Here is a 26,868-nt window from a genome sequence, read left to right as displayed (position 1 = left end):
TCTATTTGCCAAGGAGTGATGGGACCGGTTGCCATGATCTTAGTTTCCTAACGTTCAATTTCAGGACAGTTTTTACACTCTCCTCTTTAATATAGGAAACCTTTAGTATTATAAATATGAAGCTTGTTACTGCTAAGCATGTGAAAATGCTCTTTGCATGTCTGTCATGATAATCAAATGACTTTGATACTTTAAGTCACTACCCTGGAACAAGCAGGGATGTCAGAGTGAAGCCAGAACTCCTGGTCAGCATACTTGTTCTGGGTTAGTGACTCAGAAGGTACTAAGCTTGACAGCCAGGCAACTGGTAATCTCAGAAGCAGTGGCGTACCAACAGGGGGAGCGGGGGGGGGCAGTCCGTCCCAGGTGCCACACAGTAGGGGGGTGTCAGGTCACACTCGGGGCCAGCCGCTGGACTGCCTCCGCTGCTCACTGACACAGGAGCACGGAAAAAGCCTGCAAGACAAAGGCATAATGAGCTAGTAGCTCATTATGTATTACTTACCTTAGAACGAAGCCCCGACACAGACCCCCGGACACCGCTGCGGGCGCTGCCATGATCCCTTGGCGTCTCTTCCGGGTTCGGCGGCTCCGGCGCTGTGATTGGCCGGAGCCGCGATGACGTCACTCCCGCGCGTGCGCGCGGGAGTGATTTTCCAGCAAGCTCCCGGCAAGGAAAGCTGAAGGTTCCCTCGGACCTTCATAGCGCATGTGCCGCTCGCGTGAGCGGCTGCATGCACTGCAAATATCTCCTAAACCGTGCCAGTTTAGGAGATATTAATTGTACCTACAGGTAAGCCTTATTATAGGCTTACCTGTAGTTAAAAGTGTCAAAAAGAGGGATACTACCGCTTTAACTAGCATTAACTTTGGCAGTTCCCGCTGACCGCTGTGTATTCAGGGCTAGTGAGTGTGACCGTGAGTCTCTTTCACATTCTCTGCTTTAAACAGGGATGGGATGGGATGGGGGGTCTGCATGTGCATTGTAGAGGGGTTCTATTGGAGAGGGGGGGCTTGTATTGTAAAGGGGTTCTTTTGGGGGGCTTGTATTGTGAAGTGGTTCTATTGGGGGGGTTTGTATTGTAAAGGGGTTCTATTGGGGGGGGGGTTTGTATTGTAAAGGGGTTCTATTGGGGGGGGGGGTTGTATTGTAAAGGGGTTCTATTGGGTGGGTTTGTATTGTAGAGGGGTTCTATTGGGGGGTTTGCATTGTAGAGGGGTTCTATTGGGGGGGGGGGGGTTTGTATTGTAAAGGGGTTCTAATGGCAGGGGCTTTGTATTGTAAAGGGGTTCTATTGGGGGGGCTTTGTATTGTAAAGGTGTTCTATTGGGGGGCTGTGTAATGTAAAGGGGTTCTATTGGGGGGGGCTGTGTAATGTAAAGGGGTTCTATTGAGGGGGGCGGGGGCTATGTAATGTAAAGGGTTCCATTGGGGGGGCTGTGTAATGTAAAGGGTTCCATTGGGGGGGGGGGGGTGCGGAAACTGTGTAATATAAAGGGTTCTATGGAAAGGGGCAGGGGCTGTATAATGTAAAGGGTTCAATGGGGGCGGGGGCTGTGTAATGTAAGGGGTTCTATTGGGGGCGGGGGCTGTGTAATGTGAAGGGTTCTATGGGGGCGGGGGCTGTATAATGTAAAAGGTTCTATGGGGGGCGGGGGCTGTGTAACATAAAGGGTTCCATGAGGGGGGTGGGGGCTGTGTAATGTAAAGGGTTCCATGAGGGGGGTGGGGGCTGTGTAATGTAAAGGGTTCCATGGGGGATGGGAGCTGTGTAATTTAAAGGGTTCCAATGGGGGGGCTGTGTAATGTAAAGGGGTCCAGGGGTATGGGGGCTGTGTAATGTAAAGGGGTCCAGGGGTACGGGGGCTGTGTAATGTAAAGGGGTCCAAGGGTACAGGGGCTGTGTAATGTAAAGGGGTCTTCCTTTTTTTACATTTTTTTTAGGTTGTGCATTTTTTTCTGCATTTTCTGAAAGCGCACCAAAAGTCCCGCATGCTGCATCTTTGGCGCGCTTTCAGAAAACAGGAAAATAATTTTTTTGGGGGGGGAGCGACACCATGGTTTACTGCACCAAGTGACCCCAACCCTAGTGATACCACTGGCAGTAGCACACAGTAAGTACATGTACTGTTTGGCGCCTCAGGTCAATCAGGGCCATTTTTGCAGAGGAGGAGGGGCCTGGTTGCCAGGGGGAGCAGAGGGAGGAGGATTCTTTTGAGTTCAGGGCTGCAGAGCGTGGAGGCGCTACACGTGACACGTCAATGAGCGGTTCGTTGCCTGCACGCCGGGGGGGGGGGGGTGTCAGATATAGGATCCGCCCCGGGTGCCAAATGCTCTAGGTACACCCATGCTCAGAAGAAGGGCTTTTTAATGGCACCCTTCAGGAAAAATTTCCCTTATGATTGATAGTAATATTGAAGTAGTTGGTGAGAGTATTAGGAGTGTTAATAGAAAATTTGCATAGCAAATCCCTAGTGAAAGTTCATGTACATTTGTTGTGTGCAAATGAGGCAAAACACCAAGTGTTATTAGGCTATTTTCTTTGCTGGTCAAATGTTTTTTCCTGGTTTATGAAAAATATTGCATTTGGCCACTAGATGCCATTAAGTATCAAAGAAATTGATATGCTACTAAGCACAATCCAGTGGCTAAATGTGGTATTTTCTGGTTTAATTTAATGGAAAACATTAGTCCAGCCCCATTCTCAAAGAACAAATGTACATGGACTATCACTGGGTACTTTGCTATATCAATGTTATATAAATACACCCTTATTTGTATAACCTAAGGTGCCAAAATGCTCAGTAACTGCCATGCTCCTGACTATACTGGCTACATAAAATAAAGGATGTAGATGAATGACTGGAGTGTGCTAAATTGTGAGTAAAGCGCTTTAACTTACATAGTCTTCCATAGTCTTCTCTTCTTTCTCCAAAACTGTATGGATGTTAAAAGGTCTCCACTCCCCTTTTTTTCTTCTTTGAATCTCTTTCAGAACATTCTCTTTCAGAACATTCACCTAAGAAACTGAATTAAAAAGAATCTTACGAAATCTAAAGGGTAAAACTACTGAACCACATAATGAAACATCCATCACCAAAGGTGAGTTATTAACCTACATGGGCTTGGCCTCCAAGGTGTGAACTGTATATAAGGCTTCAGGATATTGTTAGTCTTTGTCACATATACAGCCCTCCACTGGAAACCCGAAGACGGGAGGGGATCCAGTGTTCTAACATCATCAAATTCTCCAAACAAAACATCTAATAACATATCAGGTGATCATACAATACCTTTAAAGTGAACTTTGGCAGGTAGTAAATGGTGTTATGCTTCCTCATAAGCGAAATTACCTTGAATCTGTTTGTGTACATAGCATGTATTAATGATGAATTATTTTGCTTGAATGAGTTGACACTGGATAGAGGTGAGGCTAATAGAGGGGAAATCTTTCAATGGGGGACACTTGTTCTGGTGATAACTGTCTAAGAGGGGATTTCTGTATTTTGGAAAAAATCCCTTTATTTTATGTTGTATCTATGGGACAGCAAGTGCATCTAATTATCCCCTGAGGGTTACAGCTAGCAAAAAAGAACAAAAACAAATGAAGGGGGTTTTAACTATGTTCTTCTCTATCTGAAACAAAAAAGGTAAAATAGGCATGGGTCCAAGAATCAGGTACACAGCTAGAAAGTGCTCTGTCTTGTCTGCATAGAGGTTGATGAGTCCTTACTAACTAACTAGAATTTGCAAGTACTACATGCTGACCCAATTAGCTGCCTGGCTTAGGAGTCGGTGCCCAAATTTACTGTACTAGAAAATTGAAAGGGTTCTGTAGGGATTTAGTAAAGTCGATAACTAGCTTATCATTCTTGCATTTTCTCTTTGCAACATAGATTTGGCAACATGGCATTTGCAGATCTTCTTGATCGATTGGGTGGAGTTGGCACATTTCAGATCGTGCACAGTATATTTCTGGCATTTCCCGTCCTCATGGTGGCAACTCACAACTTCCTGCAGAACTTCACTGCAGCTTTCCCAGCTCACCACTGTGAACCAAAACCTGCCATCAATGGCACTGAGGGTCTAACGTACCAAGAATTGTTAAGGATAACTGTGCCCACTGATCAGAAAGGCCAACCAGAGAAATGCAGGAGATTTACTGAACCCCAGTGGAGCTTTCTTCATCCCAATGCCACCCTGGCAAATATCACAGGAATAGAAACAGAGCAATGTGTCGATGGTTGGGTATATGACAGAAGTGTTATCCGGTCATCTATCATCACAGAGGTGAGTCACTGGTACCATCATAACATTCCTATCTAATGTAAATGTTCCCACCTACAATATATTTTAATGTGTGATCTCTGCTGGTCCTGATCAGGTATTGTCCTAGCTCTGGTCTCTTATTGTCTAAAATTATGTCAATGGCATATATGGGGTTTAGGAAAAAGGGCGGGTCTGTCTAGCCACTACAGTAGTAGGAAAATTTATCTGTTGAAAAGTTTAATCTATTGACCATGTGAAATGATTTGAGCCATTATATCATGTCCTGAAAATATGCAAGATTCATACCGTTCCCCAGCCGGTTGCCTTTAGTGCCGTCAGGAGACGTCAGTCCTCATCAAGCCTTAGCACAGGCCCCTAGTAATTTATATCATTATTTTATTAACATCAACTACTCAAGCCCTCAGGAAGAAGGAGGTTTTCCCTGAAAAGCATTGGCTGTGTTTGATGCTCTGAACCAGTACATGTTCAAAAAGTCCCTCAAGTAAGATGAACTCATGTACTAGGCTCTCTTCATTACACATCTGAGAACCTAAAAAAAAGTATGGCTGCCAGGTGAGAGGCTTAGAACACCAAAGCTTATAAAGGCGTAAATTTATTTATATCTTACTAACTGTATTTAGGTTTATTTAGATCTGACTGGCAGCTCTATGAGGATTTAAATGTATCATTTTCATTTCAGTGGGATCTGATATGTGACCTACGTCCCATGAAGCAGATGGCACAGTCTGTGTACATGGTTGGTGTCTTGCTGGGCGGAGCCATTTTTGGAGGCCTTTCAGACAAGTAAGATGTATTCCTTTGTAACAACTCTCAGATATTTCAATTTTTCTAGCAATTATAGTTATTATACGTTTTAGTCCTGCAGTTATTATAATCTGCTATGGAACCACAGTTCACTGGGAAGCACTTGGGCTTGGTTAACCCATTCTTGCATAATCTGAACTTGTAAATCGACTGAATGGTATTTTACCTTCCAGAGCTAGTGGTGAATTATACTAGAGCAACAAGCCCTGGGCCGTATTCAGGCAAAGAACCCTATGCTAAATTAAATAGTTACATGCCATAATTTATGTTTTTATATACAAATTATTCAACTATAATGCAAAACAAGATAAGAGCATCTCAAAAATTCACTTAAACCTCTCACTTTAACTGTATTTTCCTTCTCCAAAATGTCACATTTGCACTTCTGATTTTAAAGATAAAATAACGTTAAAATCGAATAATTCATGTAAATTCAATTCAATGACTTTATCATCTGTAAAGCTGATATTTGCTAACAAGACAACCTGTACTTTCCGAGGTAAAGTTCTGTTTAATTTGTAGCCCTGGATTACTCTTGTAATATCTACCATTGCCTGGATTAACAGATGAATCCTCTGTTTGGCTGCAGGTTTGGTCGTCGGACAATCCTCATCTGGTCATATATGCAGATGTCAGTAGCCGGTTCTCTTGTTGCTTTCCTGCCCAGCTTCCCATGTTATGTATTCTTCAGACTTATTAGTGGAATGACCTTCTCCAGTGTCCTACTTAACACACTGTGTTTAAGTGAGTTTAAATCATTCATAAGAATGTTTTTGCATACATATTGTTAACCTTTTGCAATTCTTAAAGAGTGAATAATTCTATATCACTGAGCAGAACAGCAAAAAACAGCCCAAAGCAGTTCTGCGGAGTACAGTACAGCAGCATGTAAACATCAATTATTCAATAATTCAGTACCAGACTGGGCATAAAAAGAAGCCCTTGCATAAAAAATGTCAGCCTATATCTTTGCATGTAACCAAAATTCCCTGGGCCAAGCAGAACAATGAGGCTCATGAGCTGATATCATGGTGACTTGGCTAATTATTTGAGGCCATATAGATTATATAGGCTATAGAATATTTTAATGTGTAAATATTGATAATTAGATCACAAAGTTCATACCAGTCTACAGAACATTCCACATACACCAGAATGTTTGGCATCTGCCAGTTCTGATATTATTGTATACAGTATACTCAGGTCAGGAGATATGTGCTCAACAATCTTCAAATTTGTTGGATTACATTAGTGGAAAACCTCATATATTGCTATAAACCAACTCACTGTTCTTTAGTGGAACACCTAAAGGTTATGTATGGTTGTATACAGATAAAAAGATTTAAACATCTAACACCTAATAACTTTAACCAATGTAAAATATTTAAATTAACACAAAGCAGCATATTTTAAATCGATGTTAGATTGATCCTAGCTGATGTCCAAGGTTACATAAACCCATGGTCTTTCACCCAATGTCTCTATTTGTTTGATAGTGCTGGAATGGATGCCAGTCAAAGGACGCACTCTCGCTGGTACCTTCATCGGATATGTTTTCACTTCTGGTCAAATGGTGCTTGCAGGAATGGCATATGCTATTCGTGACTGGCGCTGGCTGCAGTTTTCTGTCACAGCTCCTTTTTACTTTTTCTTCGTATATTCTTGGTAGGTAAAATGTTCCATTAACTCTTCGATATATGTAAAAGTGGAATAGAACAGTGCTTAGAATAACTGATTTTGGATCTTTATAAAGGTTTGGTTATAAGTGGGATAATTATTGCAATAGCAATAGATCTTGCTGTGATGGAGTCTGGGGTTGGGGGTAACTCATTCACAGATACCATGCAGTGATTAAAAAAAATAATTGTCCTTCTGCTGTATTCCTGGAGCCAGGTAGGGTGATAATAACCAGGTAATACAAGGGTGGACTGTGAGGGGTCAATTTACCATAGGTAAACAGTCTGTTCACATTGCATAGGAAGTTGCATTATACAAGGGAATGTTTCCCCAAGCTTAGTGAATGACGTGAAGCTTTTCTGACATCCATCGTCCAATCATGTGCATGCAAAAATGCATTTTTTTTTACATTTTCAAAATTGTTTCAATAAAGCAGTCACAGCTGTTTCAGAGAGGTACATGAGCACATGAGCTGCATATACACCAGAGCTGAAATTGAGTGCCACTGATCGCCAATGTAAAAGGGAGCTTTAGAGGGTCACAGCTGTTTCAGAGAGGTACATGAGCACATGAGCTGCATATACACCAGAGCTGAAATTGAGTGCCACTGATCGCCAATGTAAAAGGGAGCTTTAGAGGGTCTCTCCACTGCCTGACCACCAATGTAAAATGGGGCTTTTACCTAGGTGGGCCCATTAATGTTACAGGGAGTGTTTTCCCTGCCAAACCACATTGTAGAGAAGGTGTAATGTAATGGGGACTATCATAAAGGATTCTTTACACTATAAAAGTGGTAGAAATGTAGAAATGGCATACAATAAGTAATATTTGCTGATTGCCATCTGTGGCAAATGGGACTATCATTAAATGTGCAGCTAGATGTCTAGATGCTTCAGGGAGGAGAAAGCATTTCCTCAGTCTTCTCCCCCCTGGTAATCACGCTATAACGTTGTAACTGTTTAGTAAATCACAACTTGAGAGGTCTGATTTGTGAAAGACAACATGTGCAAAAACAGCCAAGATTTGCACAGGCACAGGCAAGACTAAGACTGTGTCACCTCTGAGCCACCGTGAAAGGTCAAAAAATAGATGCTGATTTGTTCACACTAGCAGTACTCTCTGAAGAGAGATCAATGTTTGGATCTCTCTTTATAGAGCATTTGGGAGATGTTTGATTCCCACCTCACTTTAACCGATCAATCCTTGCACTAGCATGCTACAACCACATGCATTGCATTTATTTGAATGGGTTGCATCCTCCAAAAGTGAAAGGGGGCATCATTTTTGAAACAGTGTACACCCCTGGCCTCTGCCTCTGCAGCTAAAGAGGGCAGTGGCAGGAGGGCAGTAAAAGCTAGGGTCAACCAAAGGATTACCACCCTTCAACAAAACGTGGTTATCATGCATGCAATCAGCATTAAATATTATGTCTGTTTCTATTTCCCCATAGCATGATAATATTACCTCGGTTTTGTTAGTAGCAATATATCCTTATATTTCTTTAAATCAACAGAAATATTTGTGCCCTAAGCCCCAGTTCACACTGCCACGACATGTCATGCAACTTGAGAGTTCAAAGTCCCATGACAAGTCAAGCCCTATTAACGGCAATTGAACAGTTCTAATCAGTGCGACTCAAATCACTCCAACTTAGAAAAAGGTTCCTGCACTACTTTGTGTGCAACTTCAATATGACTTGCATTGACATCTGTTAAAGAATTTGTATGCAAGCCGTGATTAAGTCACACAGGGATGTTGGATTTAAAGTCGCGTGGAAGTCGCCGCAGTGTGAACCCAGGCTTAGAGTAATAGGTGAACCAGTGATGTAAGAGATGTCGCTATGTCACTGCTACTTCTTTAGAGATTCCACAGTCTTCTGATCCCTGTAGGTAAAGCAGAGTGGTATTTTTGTGGTTCTATTGTCAGTAAGGTGTCATCAGTGGCAAAATCATTACCCTAATTTAAGTCCACCAATAACAATGTTTCTGAAAAAAATAATTCTCTAATGTATATATATGCATGAATTAAGTATTACTACAAGTGATTATAACCAACGGCTTCTGTGTGTGTTGTATGAAGGTTCCTGCAGGAGTCTGGTCGCTGGCTTATTTTAAATGGGAAGACAGATCAAGCATTGACTAATCTTCGACGTTTGGCAAGAATGAATGGCAAGCTTGAAGAGGGACTTAAGATGACTAAAGATGTGAGTTTGGAATCACAAAGACAAGGCTGGATAATAAATGGTTCAGAAGAACCTATGTTGTTAAATGTTGTATGAAGTCATACTGTCATCAGCATACGGTATGTTAATATTAACACTATTCAGTATACGGTATGTTAATATTAACACTATGCTGTTTAGTCCCTAGTTCTTTTGTCCCCAACCATCTGATTATTATGACAAAATTTAGTTCAAACAGTGCAAATTAGCCAGTGAGGAACAAAATAAGCCTGTAGGTTTCCTGAATTACAGTCTGATTTCTAGTCACAGCCCCTACCACCTCTCCCTCATTAGTTCTTATGCTGAGTCCACTCCCAAATATCCATAGTTGGCAAGGGAAGTACATAGGAAAACACACATGTTAAATGTTGTGTTTTCCCCCATACACTGCTGTTTCAGGCACATGTAAACACGTGACTGATGGCAAATACGGCCCTTCCTGAAAGGCATACTTACACGGGTATGAGACTCATCAATAATGCTCTTATTTGCAGGAAGTGGTTGCAGAGATGCAACATGAAATTTCTAACAGAAAATCTTCTCACAGCCTACTGGACCTAGTGCGAACTCCAGGAATGAGACGTATCACGGGGTGTTTAATGATGGTCTGGTGAGTCCTTAGAATTACTAAAACAAGTGTTTTTCAGTTGATAGAATAAACAAAGTAGTGAAGCTGATTACTGGAAATTGGAGCAAAAAAAAAAAAAGAGAAAGTTAATCCAGTTGGGATTTTGTGATTTCTCTGTAACCTGCACTAAGGAGTTAAACCATTGTACTGTTGAGCATGGGGTAGAATGTGGCTCACTGTCTTGGAAAGTGGCTGCTCAGGCAACCATTGCTATTACATGTGTTTGAGGGAATAGCATTCTGCCCTGTGTAAGCTCCAATTCATGGCTTGAGGCTTAAACAGGGCCAGCCATCCTTACTGCCAAACAGGCTGAGACAGCCAAGGTCAGGTGTGTGCTACTGGTGAAGGCCAGCATTAAAGTGAACCTTTTGCTGTCCTCTACTTTTTCAAAGCATACCTTTCTTTTAATAGATTGAGAGTTCTGCGCCTTTTGGATTTTGATCTATTTATTATTATTATTATTATTATAATACAGGATTTATATAGTGCCAACAGTTTGCACAGCGCTTTACAATGTGAGGGAAGACAATACAGATTGGGGTAAGGAGTTCCATAGGATTGGAGAGGCTCTGGAAAAGTCCTGGAGGTGAGCATGGGAGGAGGTGACAAGGGAGCTAGAGCACAAGGTTTTGAGAGGAACAAAGAGAGCGATTAGGTTGGTATTTTGAGACTAGGCTAGTGATGTAGCTGGGGGCTAAACTGTGGATGGCTTTGTAAGATGTTGTTAGTAATTTGAATTTAATTCACTGGGTGAGCGGAAGCCAGTGGAGGGCTTGACAGAGAGGAGTAGCGAACACTGAACGATTGGTAAGGTGGATGAGTCTGGCAGCAGCGTTCATGATGGATTGAAGGGGGATAGCCTGTTTAGAGGTAAGCCAATGAGAAGGGAATTGCAGTAGTCAAGGCGCGAGATGACCAGGGAGGGAACTAGGAGCTTTGTTGTGTCATTGGTTAGAAAGGGGCGTATTTTGGAGATGTTGCGGAGGTTGAGGCGGCAAGATTTGGACAGTGATTGGATGTGGGGCTTGAAGGAGAGTTCAGAGTCCAGGACAACACCTAGGACCTTGGCATGCAGGGAAGGGATGATAGTTGTGCCATCGATATTCACAGAGAGATCAGGGGAAGGGGCACGTGGTAAAGGAAAAACTATAGGTTCGGTTGTGGATAGATTGAGTTTGAGGAAGTGGTGTGACATCCAGACTGATATATCTGATAGTAAATTAGTGATACGTGAGAAGACTGAGGGAGAGAGCTTGGAGGATAAATAGATTTGGGTATCGTCAGCGTAGAGATGGTATTGGAAGCCGTGGGAGGCTATCAGCTGACCCAGAGAGGAGGTGTAGATTGAAAATAGGAGGGGTCCAAGAACAGAGCCTTGGTGGACCCCAACAGAGAAAGGAAGAGGAGAGGAGGACGTAGAATTGTAAGTAACGCTAAAGGTGCGGTTGGATAAGTAGGAAGAGAACCAGTGAAGAGGACAGTCACGGAGACCAAAGGCGTGGAATTTTTTGAGGAGGAGGGGGTGGTCAACCATATAAAAGGCAGCAGAAAGGTCCAGGAGTAGGAGTACAGAATAGTGTCCATTGGTTGTGGCCGTTAGTAGATCGTTTGTTAGTTTTAGGAGAGCAGTTTCAGTGGAGTGTTGAGGCCGAAATCCAGACAGAAGGGGATCAAGAAAGCTATTCTCGGCAAGGTGGTCGCACAGTCGGTTGTAGACCAGACATTAAAGGAGTTTGGATAAAAAGGGGAGCAAGGAAATAGGGCATAGATTGTTAAGATTGGTTGGGTCCAGTGAGGGCTTTTTAAGTATGGGGCTGACTAATGCATGTTTAGAGAGTTGGGATGATGTCAGAAGAGAGGGAGAGATTGAAGATGTGGGTTAGAAAGTGTTGTGGGTTAGAAAGTGTAGAATAGGGCCAGAGGGGGAACGATGCATTTGCGAGGGAACAGGATCCAGAGGGAAGGTGGTTAAGTGGAAGTTAGCAAGCAGTTTAGCAACCTCGTCAATAGTGATGGGGTTGAATGAGGGAAGTAGTGATCGCACCTGTGGGCATGAAGCGTAAAGCATGGAAGGCATCTGAACAGCAGTGATCTCCTCACGAATTGTATCAATCTTCTGTTTGAAGTGGTTGGCAATCTCCTGGGCAGTGAGTGAGTCAGTACATGGAGGCAGTGGAGGACGAAGTAGAGAACTAAAGATAGCGAAGAGTTGCCGGGGGTGGAATTAAAAGTTGTTAATGAGAGTGATAAAATAGATCTGCTTGGCAGTGTGGAGACTGGAATTGTATTTTTGGAGGGCAGATTTATATTGGTTCAAATCTTTCTGAGACCTAGTCCTACTCCATAGGCACTCAAGAGCAGGGCTATGCTTTCATCTGTATGCCAAGGTTGAAGGTGTCGTGGCCTGATTCGATGTGTAGTGAGGGGGTCCAGTGTGTCCAGGGAGGCTAAAAGTGAAGCATTGTAGACAGAAGTGACTAGGTTGGTGCAGAACAGGGGTGCGATTTTGTCATAGAGGTGGTCGGTAGCAGAGTAGAGGAAGAGAAGAGAAGGGTTGAGATGGCGTAGGTTTCTGCGGGTAACTGTAAGGCAGTTGGAGTGAGAGTAGGTGGAGGAGAGGGAGAGAGTGAAACTAATAAGGTAGTGATCAGAGAAAGGGAAAGGGTAGTTTGAAAGGTTGTACGGCAAGCATAGGTGGGAGAAAACAAGGTCAAGGATATTGCCTTCAGAGTGAGTAGAAGCATGTATCCATTGCTTCAGGTAAAAGGAGGAGGTTAAACTGAGAAGTTTGGAAGTGACAGGAGTGTTAGTATTAATAGGGATGTTGACGTCACCGAGAATGATAGTGGGGATTTCAGAAGAGAGAAAGTAGGGTAGCCAGGCACAGAAGTTGTCAAGAAAGGTCCATACTGGTCCAGGGGGGCGGTAGATCACAGCTATCCTTAGAGAAACAGGAGAGAAAAGACGAATGCAGTGTCCCTCAATTGAGGAGAGTGACAGAGAGGGAGGTGGGTGAAGTACCTGAAAGGTGTTATGTGGGGCTAGAAGGATCCCGACTCCCCCTCCCTTGCGTCCACTGGGTCTGGGGGAGTGAGTCCAGAGAAGACCACCTTGGGATAGGGCAGCAGAAGATGAAGTCGGATTCATGAAGCCAGGTTTCGGTAATGGCAAGTAGATTAAATGAGTTAGCGTTAAAAAGGTCATGGAGCGAGGTGAGTTTATTACAGACAGAGCTTGCATTCCTAAGGGCACAAGAGAAAGGGAGTCTGGTCTTGGGAAGAAGAGAGATAGGAACTAAACTGTGCTGATTGCAGCTGCAGCCAGAGGGTGCAGGGTAATGGGTGTGTTGAGCACATGTAAATAATGGAGGCCCAGGGTTTGGGGATATGTCTCCTGAGGTTAGGAGAAGCAGAAAGGTGAGGGAGGTAATATGAGAGTGTGATTTATATGAAGGGACATGCCCCAGTGTCCTGGAGGTTTTGTGTGCGTGTGGATTTAGAAATAGCAGGAGATGGTGAGTGCAGTAATAAGGAGGGGACAGAAATGAGGGTGATATATATAAGCTGTGGGGTGGAGAAAAGGGGTGAAGGAGAGAGAGTTTAGGGATAGAGGACACGGCTGTCAGAAGGAGTGGTAGAGAGTGCATGTTACAAGGAGAAAGAGCTGAAGGGGTAAACAAGGTCACCTGCAGTTTTTGTGGTGTTTATTTCAGCCTTTCCTGTGTTCATTCACTTTGTGCATTCGCTGAAGTGCAGAGTCAGAAGTGCTCCCACTTATAGAAAAAGCCCCACTTTGAGAATGAGCCCCAACAGCAAACGTGCCCCCCTTTGTAAACATGCCTTCCCCAAATGATGCTTAGTTATATACTGTTGAGGTGGGGGTGGGTGCTTTCCAATCAACTAATCAGAAGTTAATAAAGTATGGCTTGCTCAACAGAGCAACATTTTCACTTCTGAAACATATTTACAAGAGGACAGCTAACAGATAACAGCATAAGTTAAAAGGTGAGACAATAAAGCATTGCAATGAAAACAGTCTACGGATGGTTAAGCAAAATAAACATACCACATTTAAAGACAGAATATAAGAAAAGCAGGTTTCAGAATTTACATGCTTGAATGTTCTTCTTCAGTCTTCAGTTATAGATAGATCAATGGTAGAATACCTCTAGAAAGGTGATGCTTATTCATTCAGCCCCTACCTGCAACTGTTTTCGAACACTTAAGTTGCGTTCACATCTCCGACTCCTGACATGCAAATTGGATGCGAGGAAACCTGCATCCAATTCGCAATAGTGTGAACCCAGCCTCAAGTGTACATTTGTTTAACATGATGAAATTGGCTGGATGGATTTTCAATGATTATAATACAAAGGCTTCTTGAATTATATACAAATACACATAGTATATGGCGTGAGAAGATAATGCGCATTTGAAGTAAAATATAGTAGTAAATGTGTTTATGTGTATTCTAAAGAGTATATTTTCTTGTTTTATTATGTGTAGGTTCTCCACTAGTTTTGCATACTATGGCCTAGCTATGGACTTGCAGAAATTTGGAATCAGTGTCTACCTTGTGCAATTCTGTTTTGGTGCCATTGATATACCAGCCAAGTTTGTGGCAGCCTTAATAATGAGTTATATAGGACGACGAGTGGCACAATCCACATTCCTTATCCTTGCTGGTGCCATGATTATCATCAATATTTTTGTACCAGTAGGTAAGATGCTCTAAATCATTATATTGTCTAGTCTATTTTTGTCCCCTAATTGCTTAACTTTAAGATTTCCACATTGTATATACAGTAAATTTGCTCCAGCTTTAAGAGGCCACATCTTTTACTAGTTTTTCAACTATGCTAGTATGGAAGCATAAAAGCCGAACTCCAAACTGATATAAAAGACTCACATTGTTGCAGCTCTGCATTTATGAATATATCTTTAAACCTACATTGGTTTAAATACAAGTAAGTACCTGAATTTGACTTGGTGTCAACCTCTTGGAATCCACTGTATAGCAGAGTTCAGACTCAGAAAGGGAGGATCAGCCCAAAGGACCAGACACTTGTGCTGCAGTGCTCATGTTCAACCAGTGGGGTGAATGAAAAAAAAATGATCAGATTACCCCATCTACACATTTGCTGGATGGGGGAATCACTCCTACTCTGCTATTGTGTACTGACAGTGGGGAGACTTCCCCTCACCATTAGAAGGCAATAATCAGTGCTTACAACTATAGCCAGTGGCACTGATCAATTGGAAAAAACCCAACAGGCTGGTTGTATAGAAGTCAATCGGTACATCGATTTCTGTACATCTAGGTTGACCATGCATGGATCAAAATTCAACCAGTCCCTGCTAAACCAGTTGAATTTTGATCCATGTATGGCCGGCTTAACAGAGAGATAAACTCATTATTGTGCAGCTTCTGTATCACTTTTCATCCATAGACTAGAGACAGAGAGCAGACATAAGTGTAGCAGAGAAAGATCAGGTCTCCTACCCTGCCAGACAGGACTGTGTTGTGTGGCAGAGATGTGTAAATCTCAGAAAGAGATGGATAGATAAAGGACGGCGAGTTCCCATATATGTATTTCATCTTTGTATTAAGCTGTCTGCCTGGAGTTTAGCTTTCAACTGATAAGTTTTGCAGCAACTGTTTTACAACGATCCCCTTACTCTTGATTTAGAAATGCGAGTACTGAGGACAGCATTGGCTGCTCTGGGCAAAGGATTCTGTGCCTCGGCCTTCATGTGTGCCTACTTGTATTCTGGAGAACTCTTCCCCACTGAAATACGGTAATTGCTGCATCTACAATTCTATTATAGGACTGTTACAACTAGCTTATAATTTTGCCTTTGTAAAAGAAGCCATAACCCATGGATGTACAGCGCATTGCGAAAGTATTCGCCCCCCTTGAACTTTTCGACCTTTTGCCACATTTCAGGCTTCAAACATAAAGATATAAAACTGTAATTTTTTGTGAAGAATCAACAACAAGTGGGACACAATTATGAAGTGGAACAGAATTTATTGGATATTTCAAACTTTGTTAACAAATAAAAAACTGAAAAATTGGGCGTGCAAAATTATTCAGCCCCTTTACTTTCAGTGCAGAAAACTCTCTCCAGAAGTTCAGTGAGGATCTCTGAATGATCCAATGTTGACCTAAATGACTAATGATGATAAATAGAATCCACATGTGTGTAATCAAGTCTCCGTATAAATGCACCTGCACTGTGATAGTCTCAGAGGTCCGTTTAAAGCGCAGAGAGCATCATGAAGAACAAGGAACACACCAGGCAGGTCCGAGATACTGTTGTGGAGAAGTTTAAAGCTGCATTTGGATACAAAAAGATTTCCCAAGCTTTAAACATCACAAGGAGCACTGTGCAAGTGATAATATTGAAATGGAAGGAGTATCAGACCACTGCAAATCTACGAAGACCTGGCTGTCCCTCTAAACTTTCAGCTCATACAAGGAGAAGACTGATCAGAGATGCAGCCAAGAGGCCCATGATCACAGCTGAGGTGGGAGACTCTGTGCATAGGACAACAGTCGTATACTGCACAAATCTGGCCTTTATGGAAGAGTGGCAAGAAGAAAGCCATTTCTTAAAGATATCCATAAAAAGTGTCGTTTAAAGTTTGCCACAAGCCACCTGGGAGACACACCAAACATGTGTAAGAAGGTGCTCTGGTCAGATGAAACCAAAAATCGAACTTTTTGGCAACAATGCAAAAGGTTATGTTTGGCGTAAAAGCAACACAGCTCATCATCCTGAACACACCATCCCCACTGTCAAACATGGTGGTGGCAGCATCATGGTTTGGGCCTGCTTTTCTTCAGCAGGGACAGGGAAGATGGTTAAAATTGATGGTAATCCAACCAAGAATCTGTGCAAAGAACTGAAAACTGTTGTTCACAAACGCTCTCCATCCAACCTCACTGAGCTCGAGCTGTTTTGCAAGGAGGAATGGGCAAAAATTTCAGTCTCTCGATGTGCAAAACTGATAGAGACATACCCCAAGCGACTTACAGCTGTAATCGCAGCAAAAGGTGGCGCTACAAAGTATTAATTTAAGGGGGCTGAATAATTTTGCACGCCCAATTTTTCAGTTTTTTGTTAAAAAAGTTTGAAATATCCAATAAATTTCGTTCCACTTCATGATTGTGTCCCACTTGTTGATTCTTCATAAAAAATTACAGTTTTATATCTTTATGTTTGAAGCCTGAAATGTGGCAAAAGGTCGAAAAGTTCAAGGGGGCCGAATACTTTCACAATGCACTGTATATGTAAGGATTCAAGGACATTATTATTACAGACAAATGAACAATTTATTTGAGTGGAGAAGGATTAGAAATTCTGTAAAAAAGATTTTTTGCAATGTTCCATTTGATAAACGTTCTTTCTTCCTGCTCCACTAATGGGTTACAACACAGAAAACTATTTTTAAACAGTGTATTTCCTGTCTAGTAATCTCATGGAAGAAAATCACCAAGAGTCGTTTTGGTGTCACCTGTTTCTAAACATAAGAGCTATATAAAATAGTAAGCTGCACAGCAAGGGTATAGACTGAATGTCAGCTGCCTCTAAAGAAGGAACTTCTGTTATTGCAATATCTACATGCAGTGCATAATGCTTCAGATTTAATATGTCTTACAGGCAAACTGGCATGGGATTCTCAGACGTCAATGCTAGAGTTGGTTCTGTTGTGGCACCAGTGATTCATTTAATTGGAGATCACATCCCTATCCTACCAGCCATCATCTTTGGTACAGCCCCCATTCTGTCGGGTATTGCTGCTTCATTATTTCTTACTGAGACCCGCAACCAGCCTTTGTCTGATACCATACAAGAGGTGGAGGAAAGGTGAGACATTGGGTGAACAGCAGCTACCAGAAGGTTGTGGTATTTTGCAAATAGTTGGAACTGCTACTAGCCTATACTACTAGTCATTTTACAGACTTTGGCACACTTTTTCAGTAGAGCAATCAAGCTAAGAGAATAAAGATGCAGGTCTGTAAGGTCTACCTAAAAGTTTGTGGCCACAACTGTAATAGTCGTTTTTTCACAAATGCATCTTATTGTGTATATAAAGCCAAAACATTTAGTTTTTTTTGTATAGAGTAGCGAAGGGTTAGACTCCCTGTCTGTTTTTCTTTATTGTTGTCTGTGTATCTCACAGGGAGATGTATTGTCTCTATTTGGTCTGGTAACCACTGTCTCAGGGACTTAAATAAATAAAATCCCCACATTTTGAGTTGTCAGCAGAACAGAATTTGAGAAATCTTCTAATGTTCCAGTGACAACTGTAAAAGGCCCTGTTCACATCTTCACTTTTTAACACATGCTATAAAGCAATACAATGCATTTGTCATAAGAAGCAATATTTTTCAATGATGTTGTTCAGACCTTTGCGTCTGAGATGTGTTGTGCTGCAGTTTGAAAAATTAGCCATGCCCATTTTTCTTAGCTGTAAATTCCCAATCGAATAATGAAAACACAGGTAAACACACTACAATGCATGTGCAGACATGGATAGATGAGAACCTAAGAAGTCATTTCCCTTTCACGTCCCATTGTATGTACAGGACAGGACATTTCAGTTAGTTTAAGGAAAGCCTAAAACCTCCATCTAGGAGATTCACCTTCTCTATCTGCCCTGATGACCATAGTCACTGGGACAGAAACCTATGGGAAAACGGAAAATTGATATCAAATACTTACCGTAATTTTCCTTTCCTGATGGACTCCATGGCAGCATACGTTCGGGTAGGCTCCGCCTCCTCTCCTACCTCATAGGACCCCACTCCCATAAATCTTTGTTCCCTTTCAGCATCAGTGTTCTGTAACTAGCCTACTCAGGAATTGGGAGGGGACTCCTGCTGCCATGGAGTCCATCAGGAAAGGAAAATTACGGTAAGTATTTGATATCAATTTTCCGTTTTCCTGACAGACTCCATGGCAGCATACGTTCGGGAAATAACTCGCTATACACTCCCGGGTGGGAAGATGCTGAACAAAGAAAACTTTAATTGGCACTGTCAACTGACAAAACTTGAATGCCGAAGTTAACTGAAGATAAAGCAGCAGGTTCAACACAGTAATGTGTAAGGAAGGTATTCACAGATGACCAAGCGGCTGCTTTGCAGATCACATCAGGCGCGACATGTTTAGAAACTGCCCAGGATGTAGCAATGCTTCTGGTAGAATGAGCCGTAATCGCCTCTGGAGGAGCCAAGCCTTTTGCTCTATATGCCCATTGTATAGCCTGGACAATCCAAGCAGCCACCGCTCTTGAAGATGCACGTGTACCTTTCTTATTCCCATGGAGAAGAACAAACAGGAAATCCGATTGCCGGAAGGAGGATGTGGCCTCTAAGTATTGACTCAGAGTGTCTCCCACATCTAAAGGATGGACTTAGGATTCTTCATTTGTTCTGAAGGTGGGCAGAACTATCTCAGAATTTTCGTGGAAGACAGATGTAACTTTAGGGTTTGACCCCAACATAGGGATTAGGACCACCCTGTCCTGAAAAAAGGTCAGAAAAGGCTCTTTGCAGCCCAAATTGTGTATCTCTGAGACCCTCTTGGCAGAGGTGATAGCCACCAGAAATACCGTCTTCAACGTAAGCTCCCTGATGGACATGGAAGCAACCTCTTTCGAAGCAAAGAAGTCCAGGACCAACGGAAGATCCCATTTCGGGAATCTAGGTTTTCTCTGAGGCCTGAGCCTGACTGCGCCCTTAAAAAACTGTTGGATCAGTTGATGTCTTGCCCACTGAATTCCGGTGAAAGCTGAGATGGCAGAAACTTGCACCCGGAGAGAAGAGACTGAGAGGGACAGATCTAAACCAGACTGTAGGAAACTCAATACTTGCTGAATGGTAGGTGCCCCTGCTGGACCCAAACCCTGGGCTTGATGACTCAGAAACCTTGCCCAGATTTTCTCATATACTCTGTTGGTGCTAGCCCTCCTCGAGCTCATAAGAGTGGGAATCACCTCTTCTGGACATCCGAGGGCCTCCAGCCTCTCCCTCTCAAGAACCAGACCTTGAGGTGTAGACGCGCAGGGTTCGGATGTAGAGTAGGCCCCTGCGATAGAAGGTCTGGCCTGAGAGGCAGAGGGATCGGGTCCCTGAAGCTGAGAAGGGACAGCAGAGGAAACCAAGGCCTGTTGGGCCAGAAGGGAACTATCGCTATGACCTCTACTTCCTCCATCTTCAGTCTCCGAAGGAATTGGAGTACTATTGGCACCGGTGGAAAGGCATAGGCAACTTGGAAGTTCCATCTGTCCGTGAGGGCATCCACCCCGAAGGCTCGAGGATCCCTGAACCTCATGTAATACTTCTGAAGTTTTTTGTTGTGTGGACTCGCAAAAAGATCCACCTCCGGTGAGACTCCTAGAGACAGAACCCAATTGAACACCTCCTGATGGAGGGACCATTCGTTGTTGTCCAACTGGAATCTGGACAGGAAGTCTGCTTGCGTATTCAATACCCCCGGGACAAAGACCGCAGAGAGGTTGGCCAGGTGTTGCTGGGCCCAAGACATAATTGGATCTGTCTCCTGGAGTAGAGACATGCTGCGGGTTCCACCTTGCCTCTTGACGTATGCCACTGCCGTGGTGTTGTCCATCCTGAGTAACACTGAGGCCCCTTGAGTCAGATGGTGAAAAGCCTGGAGGGCTTTGAAGGCGGCTCGTAGCTCTAGGATGTTGGACACCACTCCGTGACTGGCGAAATTCCACCTGCCCTGTGCCACTTCTGACCGGCAGTGAGCTCCCCAGCCGGTACTGCTGGCGTCTGAGGTTATCGTCACCCACGAAATTGGAGCAATTGAGTGGCAGTTGGTTAGATTTGCACGGCGTAGCCACCAAGGAAGACACCCCTTCATGAATGGTGTTAGATAAATAATCTGTGACAGGTTCTCTGTCGTCCACTGGTGGAGAAACCCCTTCTGAAAGGGTCTCAGCCTCCACAGAGCCCACTTCACCATGGGTGAGGTAGCCACTAGAGTCCCTACCACCTTTAGACACTGACGAGCAGTGAGCTGGGAGGCAGCGAGGGCGAGAGCCACCCTGCTCTGGACCACTGGAATTTTCTCTTCTGGTAGAGATATGGTGCAATTCACCGTATTGAACAGTGCTCCGAGAAAGACCAGGGACTGCGTGGGCACCAGATGGCTCTTCTCCAGATTGAGAATCCATCCGAACTCTTGAAGAGTACGAATCACCTGCTCCAGATGTAGCAGTAGCTGGGACCTGTCCTGGGACAGAAGAAGGAGATCGTCCAGGTAATGATGTAACCTGATACCTCTGGTTCTGATGAGAGCCACGATTGCCAATAGCGTCTTGGAGAAGGTGCGAGGCGAAGTCGAGAGCCCAAAGGGAAGACATGTAAATTGCATGTGGACATGATTGACAGCAAATCGGAGAAACTGATGATATTCTTTTGCCACAGGAACGTGGAAGTACGCATCTTTTAGGTCTATTGATGCCAACCAATCTCCTGGGAGAACCGAGTGCTGTATTGTAATTAGGGACTCCATCTTGAATCTCTCTCGACGTATAGATCTGTTGAGATAAGTTAGATCTATTACCGGTCGCCAAGTGCCGTTCTTTTTCTGGACAAGAAAAAGAGGCGAATATACTCCTTGACCCCTTTCCTTTTCGGGAACTAGTACGACAGCTCGTTGATCCAGTAGGGTATCTACATAACTGAGAAGAACCTTCTTCTTTTCTGCTGCAGGAGGAAGGGAAGTTGCGATGAACCTGGGTTTGGGAACGTTGTTGAACGTCCAAGAGTGCCCTTGCGACACAACATTCAGAACCCAGGGATCCTGGATCGAGGCCGCCCAGACGTTCCGAAATTGGAGCAACCTGGCCCCTACCGGAACAGACTGGACGGGACCAACCTCAAAAGGATTTGGTGGCCTCCCGGTCACCGGACGAAGAGCCCTTGGGGCCTTTCTGAAAGGAGGACTGTCTTGACTTCCAGCTTCTCCCATAGGATTTACCTGGTTTGTAGCTGCGCGCTTCCCTAGAACGATTAGCGTTTTGCCTCCTTGGGAAAGAGCGTTTCTGATTGCTTGGGCGTTTGTCCTGAGGAAGGAACCCAGATTTTCCACCCGTGGCCCGGGTTATGGCTGCATCTAGTTTATTCCCAAAGAGGGAAGAACCCTCAAAGGGAATCCTACACCAAGCCTGTTTAGAGGCAGCATCGGCAACCCAGGGCCGAAGCCAAAGGGCACGTTTGGCCGTAACAGAGGCCAGCATAACCCGGGCCAAAAGGCGAATAGTATCTAAGGAAGCCTCCCCCAAGAAGCCCGCGACCATCTTCAGCTCCTGTATAGGAGAACTTTGGAGCACTTCCTCCGACACTCCTCCAAGAGTATCTTCAAGGGCATTAACCCAAACCTCCATAGCCTTGGAAATTGTAGCCAAAGCCATTGCTGGCTTACAGGCCATGCCGGCCGATAGGTATGCTCGCTTAAGATCAGCGTCAATCCTCCAATCCAAAGGATCTCTAAATGATGCTGTATCCTCCATTGGGAGAGTGACGTGTTTCGCCAGACGCATCACTGCTGCATCCACACTAGGAGATGACTCCAAGTATTTCACCTTTTCCTGTTTAAAAGGATAGAGCTTCGCTACTTTAGTGGTCATGGAATTTTTCCTTTTCACTTTGCTCCATTCTTCCGACATTATGTCTCCCAGTTCCTCTAGAAATGGGAAATTTAAACGCTCTTTGCATAACTGCTTGAAATATTTCTTCTGCTTAGGAGAAGAGACAGCAGGATCCTCCCAGTCAAGGGCCTCTCTCACCGCTTTAACTAACGGAGACACGAGGGCAAATTCAAATCCAGTACCGGAGTCATCCGAATCGGAATCGGACTCAGACGGGAGGATAGATGTATGGCTGGGTTGGGAGGACTCAAACGGATCCTGAACCGACAAATCTCTGTCAGGAGAGCGTGACGGACCTGCAGAAGTGCTTGGCTTATGCAAATCAGCAAGAGAGTCCTTTAAAACTCTGCGTACCACCTCCTCAATATGTTTGTCCGTTTTTTCCCTTTCACCCGTAGCTTGGGTATAACAGGGTTTGCACAAAGAGGAACCGTCTGGTATCAGGGTACGGCAACCCCAGCATTTTTTCCCCTGCGGGCGTTCTGAGCTGCCATGGTGCGAGGAGGAATGGTGCTCACGTCCCCTGCTGTGGGAGGAGCTGCGCTTAGACTTAGATGAGGAGCGCTGGTGTTGCGTATTTGCATGACTGTCTTCGCTGCGTGTGCGGGGCTGTTGATCAGACCTAAGAGAGCTGAGACAGACATATACAACAAGCCATAAGGAAGATGAAAGAAAAACAGACATTAAAGCTGATAAAACCAGCACATACCTAGAAAGAGCAGGCTGGCCACTAGGGGGCGGCGATGAGTCCATTGCTCCAGTAAACACAATGGTGCACTATTCAGAGATAGGAATCCTGATAGGAAGAGGACATAACATCAGACCCATCTACCCAGAAGCAAAACCCCCAGAGGATGGAACCTTCTTACCTTGACTACAGGACCGGAGTCTGGGGGAGGCTACCGATATGCCGACCTTCCCGCCAGCTCCGGTCTAATTCTGAGTTTAAATAGACCGCCAGGCCGTGACACGCCGTATTGCGCAACCGCGCGTGACGTCAGACCGCACCACTGCGCATGCGCGGCGACTCCGATACTCGGAGCGTACCGCGCATGCCCAGAAGCGCCGAACAACCAGGAAGTAGCGGCAAAGACCGTGGCGGCGGCCAAGAGGCACCATAAGTAAGTACTAAGCCACAGAACTAACGAAACCTGAGCAATAACTGACAGAAAAACACCCTAGACACGAGCATAGACAAAATAAAAGGCACTAAAAACGAAAGATAAGCATAAAAATGAGGAAAAAGAAATGGTCCCATATAAGGGCTTACCATCCTCCGATAGCATAACCGAGTCCAGGAGACGCAACACCGGCTTGTGCCTTCAGGCAATAAAGGGCCACCCGCAGCAGCAGGGCTCTCTCGGCCAAACCACATAGCTCCAGCTAAGGGTCTCTTCCATTGCCCCTCCATACCCCGCTAAGAGCCAGGGCTTATCGGAGACTCCAAAACTCAGTCTGCCACCGATATACAGGACCAGATAGTAGGAACATCAGACATATGTATGAGGAGGACGAAAAAAGAACACTGATGCTGAAAGGGAACAAAGATTTATGGGAGTGGGGTCCTATGAGGTAGGAGAGGAGGCGGAGCCTACCCGAACGTATGCTGCCATGGAGTCTGTCAGGAAATCCAAAATTGCAGTTGTCATATTATTAGGGAAATCTTCCTATGGGGACTTCTATCCCTATAACAGTTATCTAAGAGCATATTTCCCCTCACTTTAGAAAGAGTGTTTTTGGAAGAGAGAGTAAAACGGAAACCTCTCCAATAAAAAAAAAAAAAACTTACAAAAATGTAATGTCCTTCTCTATTCAACACTAAAACATAAAGCTATGCAGTTTAAATATACAAGGTTATGATATTTAATGAAAAGCCAAAAAAAAATCCAAAATGTTACCAATAAGCCTTAAATAATGTTTGTTTTGTAACATGAAATTGGTGGTCACAAGAGAAGAAAAGCAGAATAAAATGTATTTTTCTTTTTCAGGAGGTTAAAAAACAATTGGATAAAACAAGAAGCATTAAAAATGGAGATTACACCTCTCGCCCAGAAGCCAGACACCTGCTTTAAGGATGCAATTTGAGCTCCCAAATATTAGAGGATAATAGGACAGAACATATCTTGAGATCACTCTTTTGCACAGAGAATATTACAACAAGGAATTCTGAATGTTGAAGCCTAACCACCACTGAATCTGGCATAGAGGAGTATGGAATATGACCTGTGTACCTGCACAGGGTACTGAAGACTGTCTAGTAACTTATAAACCCAAGCACAAAATATTGTGAAAATGTATCATTAATAGTAAAAACGAATTAAAAAAAAGTTTCCCCATATTAGTGAACCGGTGTTCTCTTACAACACTCATATACTTTACAATGAGTTTTGTTCACACGTTTGATGACCTTATAATCAATCACTGTGTAGGTATAGACCGTCCAAACTACAATCTTTAGTATTTGTTAAAAAAATGCTATAGATAGGCAACGTGTTCTAGAGATAGTAAAACGCAAAGGCAATTGTTTATACAGTACTGTGTATCACTGTCATTATTCAACAAAATACAATGTATATTAGCTTGACATTAACAAATATATTTTATTACAATATTTTGTTACCGGTACACATAAGAATCATTTTGGTGCAAAACATGAAGAATAAAATGTTGCTAAAAGAAAAATCACTTACTCATTAATGTTAAACATGATATTTCACAAATATTCATATGTTATGAATGTTTATAGATTTTTTAGACTGATTCACAATTGCTGATATCATTTTTAGATTGGCTGTATACGGCAATATCTTTAAAGCCACCTATAACAACTTGCAAAGAAAGTCTGTTCACTCTCGTGGAATAGTCCTTCAGCTTGGGGCTTCACTACTTTTCCAATGAAAGTGGAATGTCCCTTTAATGAATTATTCAAGTCACACAATTTTACTGCTGTAGATCATGGTTTAAGACTTTTGTAGCTTACTTTGAAAGTAAAGACTAGCTAATCACCATTTTTTCTTGGGTTTGGTAAGGTAAATGACTGAAAGAAAGAGATGTCTATATTTTATTTCCTTTAACTCTAGTTGAACATGTTACAGTATATCAGAAAGAAGGATGTCAACGTGTACATTGTTTAAAATAGGTTTAAAATATGTATATTGTATCCTGAGTGATGTTGTAAATATAAAGGGGCTATAACAATAAAGGGATTATTTTTGCATTCCAGTTGTCAGATATGTTTTTGTAGCAGTTTTATTAGTTTGACTATTTCCAGTCAGTAAGACAAAGACTGGCAAATACTGTTGCTGTTTGTCAATTCATCACAGAAATCACAGAATCAGTTCTGAAAAGCAAGAGTACGCAAAAATTGTGGCACTAAATGTGCTAAAAATTGCCCAGCATTCTGGGCAGATTTTACAACTGTGTGTAAAATCTGCACATATAATTATGCATGAAGCACTCTAAAGTCAGCAGGAGTCTATTAACACTGTTAAATTATAAACTAGTGCAGGGCTAGTTTTTAATTCAACAATGTATTGTCATCAAAATGACACAGAACCCCTGCCCTCCTTCATATTCCATCCAGATCCTTACCCAGGCATGCATCCTTAGTGGTTAGTAGAGGGAAAGTAGTGAGCATGTGTCCCTCGACTTTTAGTACCAGGCCACAAACTTCCAAACATTGGCGGGGGGGGGGGGATACCTTGCAAGATGCCTCTCCTACCTTGCTGAGCATCCTTGTCCCAGTTTTTTCCCCACCTCTGTGAAAGAATGAGGTGAGGGTAATAGTAAATTGGAGGGGGTGGGGGGGGGGGGGTTGTAGAAGACCATTCATAAATCGGGGGTGATCAGATATCTGCCCTCTCTGAATGAATACAGGGGGACTAATCCTTTCCTGTTCCCAAAAAGAGTTAAAAATAAAAAAAAAACACACACCAAATAAAAACTCCTTCAATCAGTCAATACACAAACACATACTTACTGGCTTTTAAAATAAATTTTATTAATGTCCCAGAAGTAAATCCATGTGGCATCCAGCAAAATAATCCACATCAGTCATGGCATCCAAAGATTCACCTCCATCACAATGACTTGGCTCACACTGTTCTCTACATGACGCACTCCCGCCACTAAATGACAGATTTCTGCCTGTGGTAATTTATCTCTGACATTATTGACCAAATTTGGTAAATGACTTCACTCGGGATTGGCAATGGTATTACCAGCAGTATTAGCTGTGGTAATACCATAGGCCAATGGTAACTGGATTTTTGAATTAGTGTTCTTGGCAATTTTCAGCCTGTTTAGCCAACCTGCCCATGAATCAAACGTAGGCATGTTTGAACAACATTATTGGCCAGGATATAAAGGGCTCATATATTACCTTCACAGTTTTCCACAAGAAAAAATATATTAACACTATTTCATTTTTCTCTAACAAGATGAATGTGAACACACGATATCTTGGATCATATCCTGAAAATATAGTTTCATTACCCCACTGCAAACATTTTTAATAGTAAACATGCTGAAATGTCACTAGATCACTAGATCTGA

The 26,868-nt window shown here is 43.2% G+C and overlaps 1 protein-coding gene across 1 annotated transcript; it reads left to right on the top strand.

Moving 5' to 3' along the window:
- The first annotated feature begins 3,142 nt into the window (after positions 1 to 3,142).
- Positions 3,143 to 24,492, top strand: LOC309566111 (solute carrier family 22 member 20-like). Its single transcript, XM_082271166.1, has 11 exons — positions 3,143 to 3,279; positions 3,898 to 4,291; positions 4,971 to 5,074; positions 5,685 to 5,839; positions 6,592 to 6,760; positions 8,852 to 8,975; positions 9,488 to 9,603; positions 14,127 to 14,341; positions 15,311 to 15,419; positions 17,289 to 17,495; positions 24,303 to 24,492. Exons 2-11 carry the CDS (start codon positions 3,908 to 3,910, stop codon positions 24,397 to 24,399), a joined length of 1,680 nt encoding a protein of 559 aa, XP_082127292.1. The 5' UTR covers positions 3,143 to 3,279; positions 3,898 to 3,907; the 3' UTR covers positions 24,400 to 24,492.
- Positions 24,493 to 26,868: the final 2,376 nt, after the last annotated feature.

The sequence above is a fragment of the Pelophylax lessonae genome (assembly GCF_965119305.1).
Source record: "Pelophylax lessonae genome assembly, chromosome: 10".
In the NCBI taxonomy this organism is placed as follows: Eukaryota; Metazoa; Chordata; class Amphibia; order Anura; family Ranidae; genus Pelophylax; species Pelophylax lessonae.
Note: the sequence above shows the minus strand (reverse complement) of the source record. Positions and strands in the feature narration are given on the sequence as shown.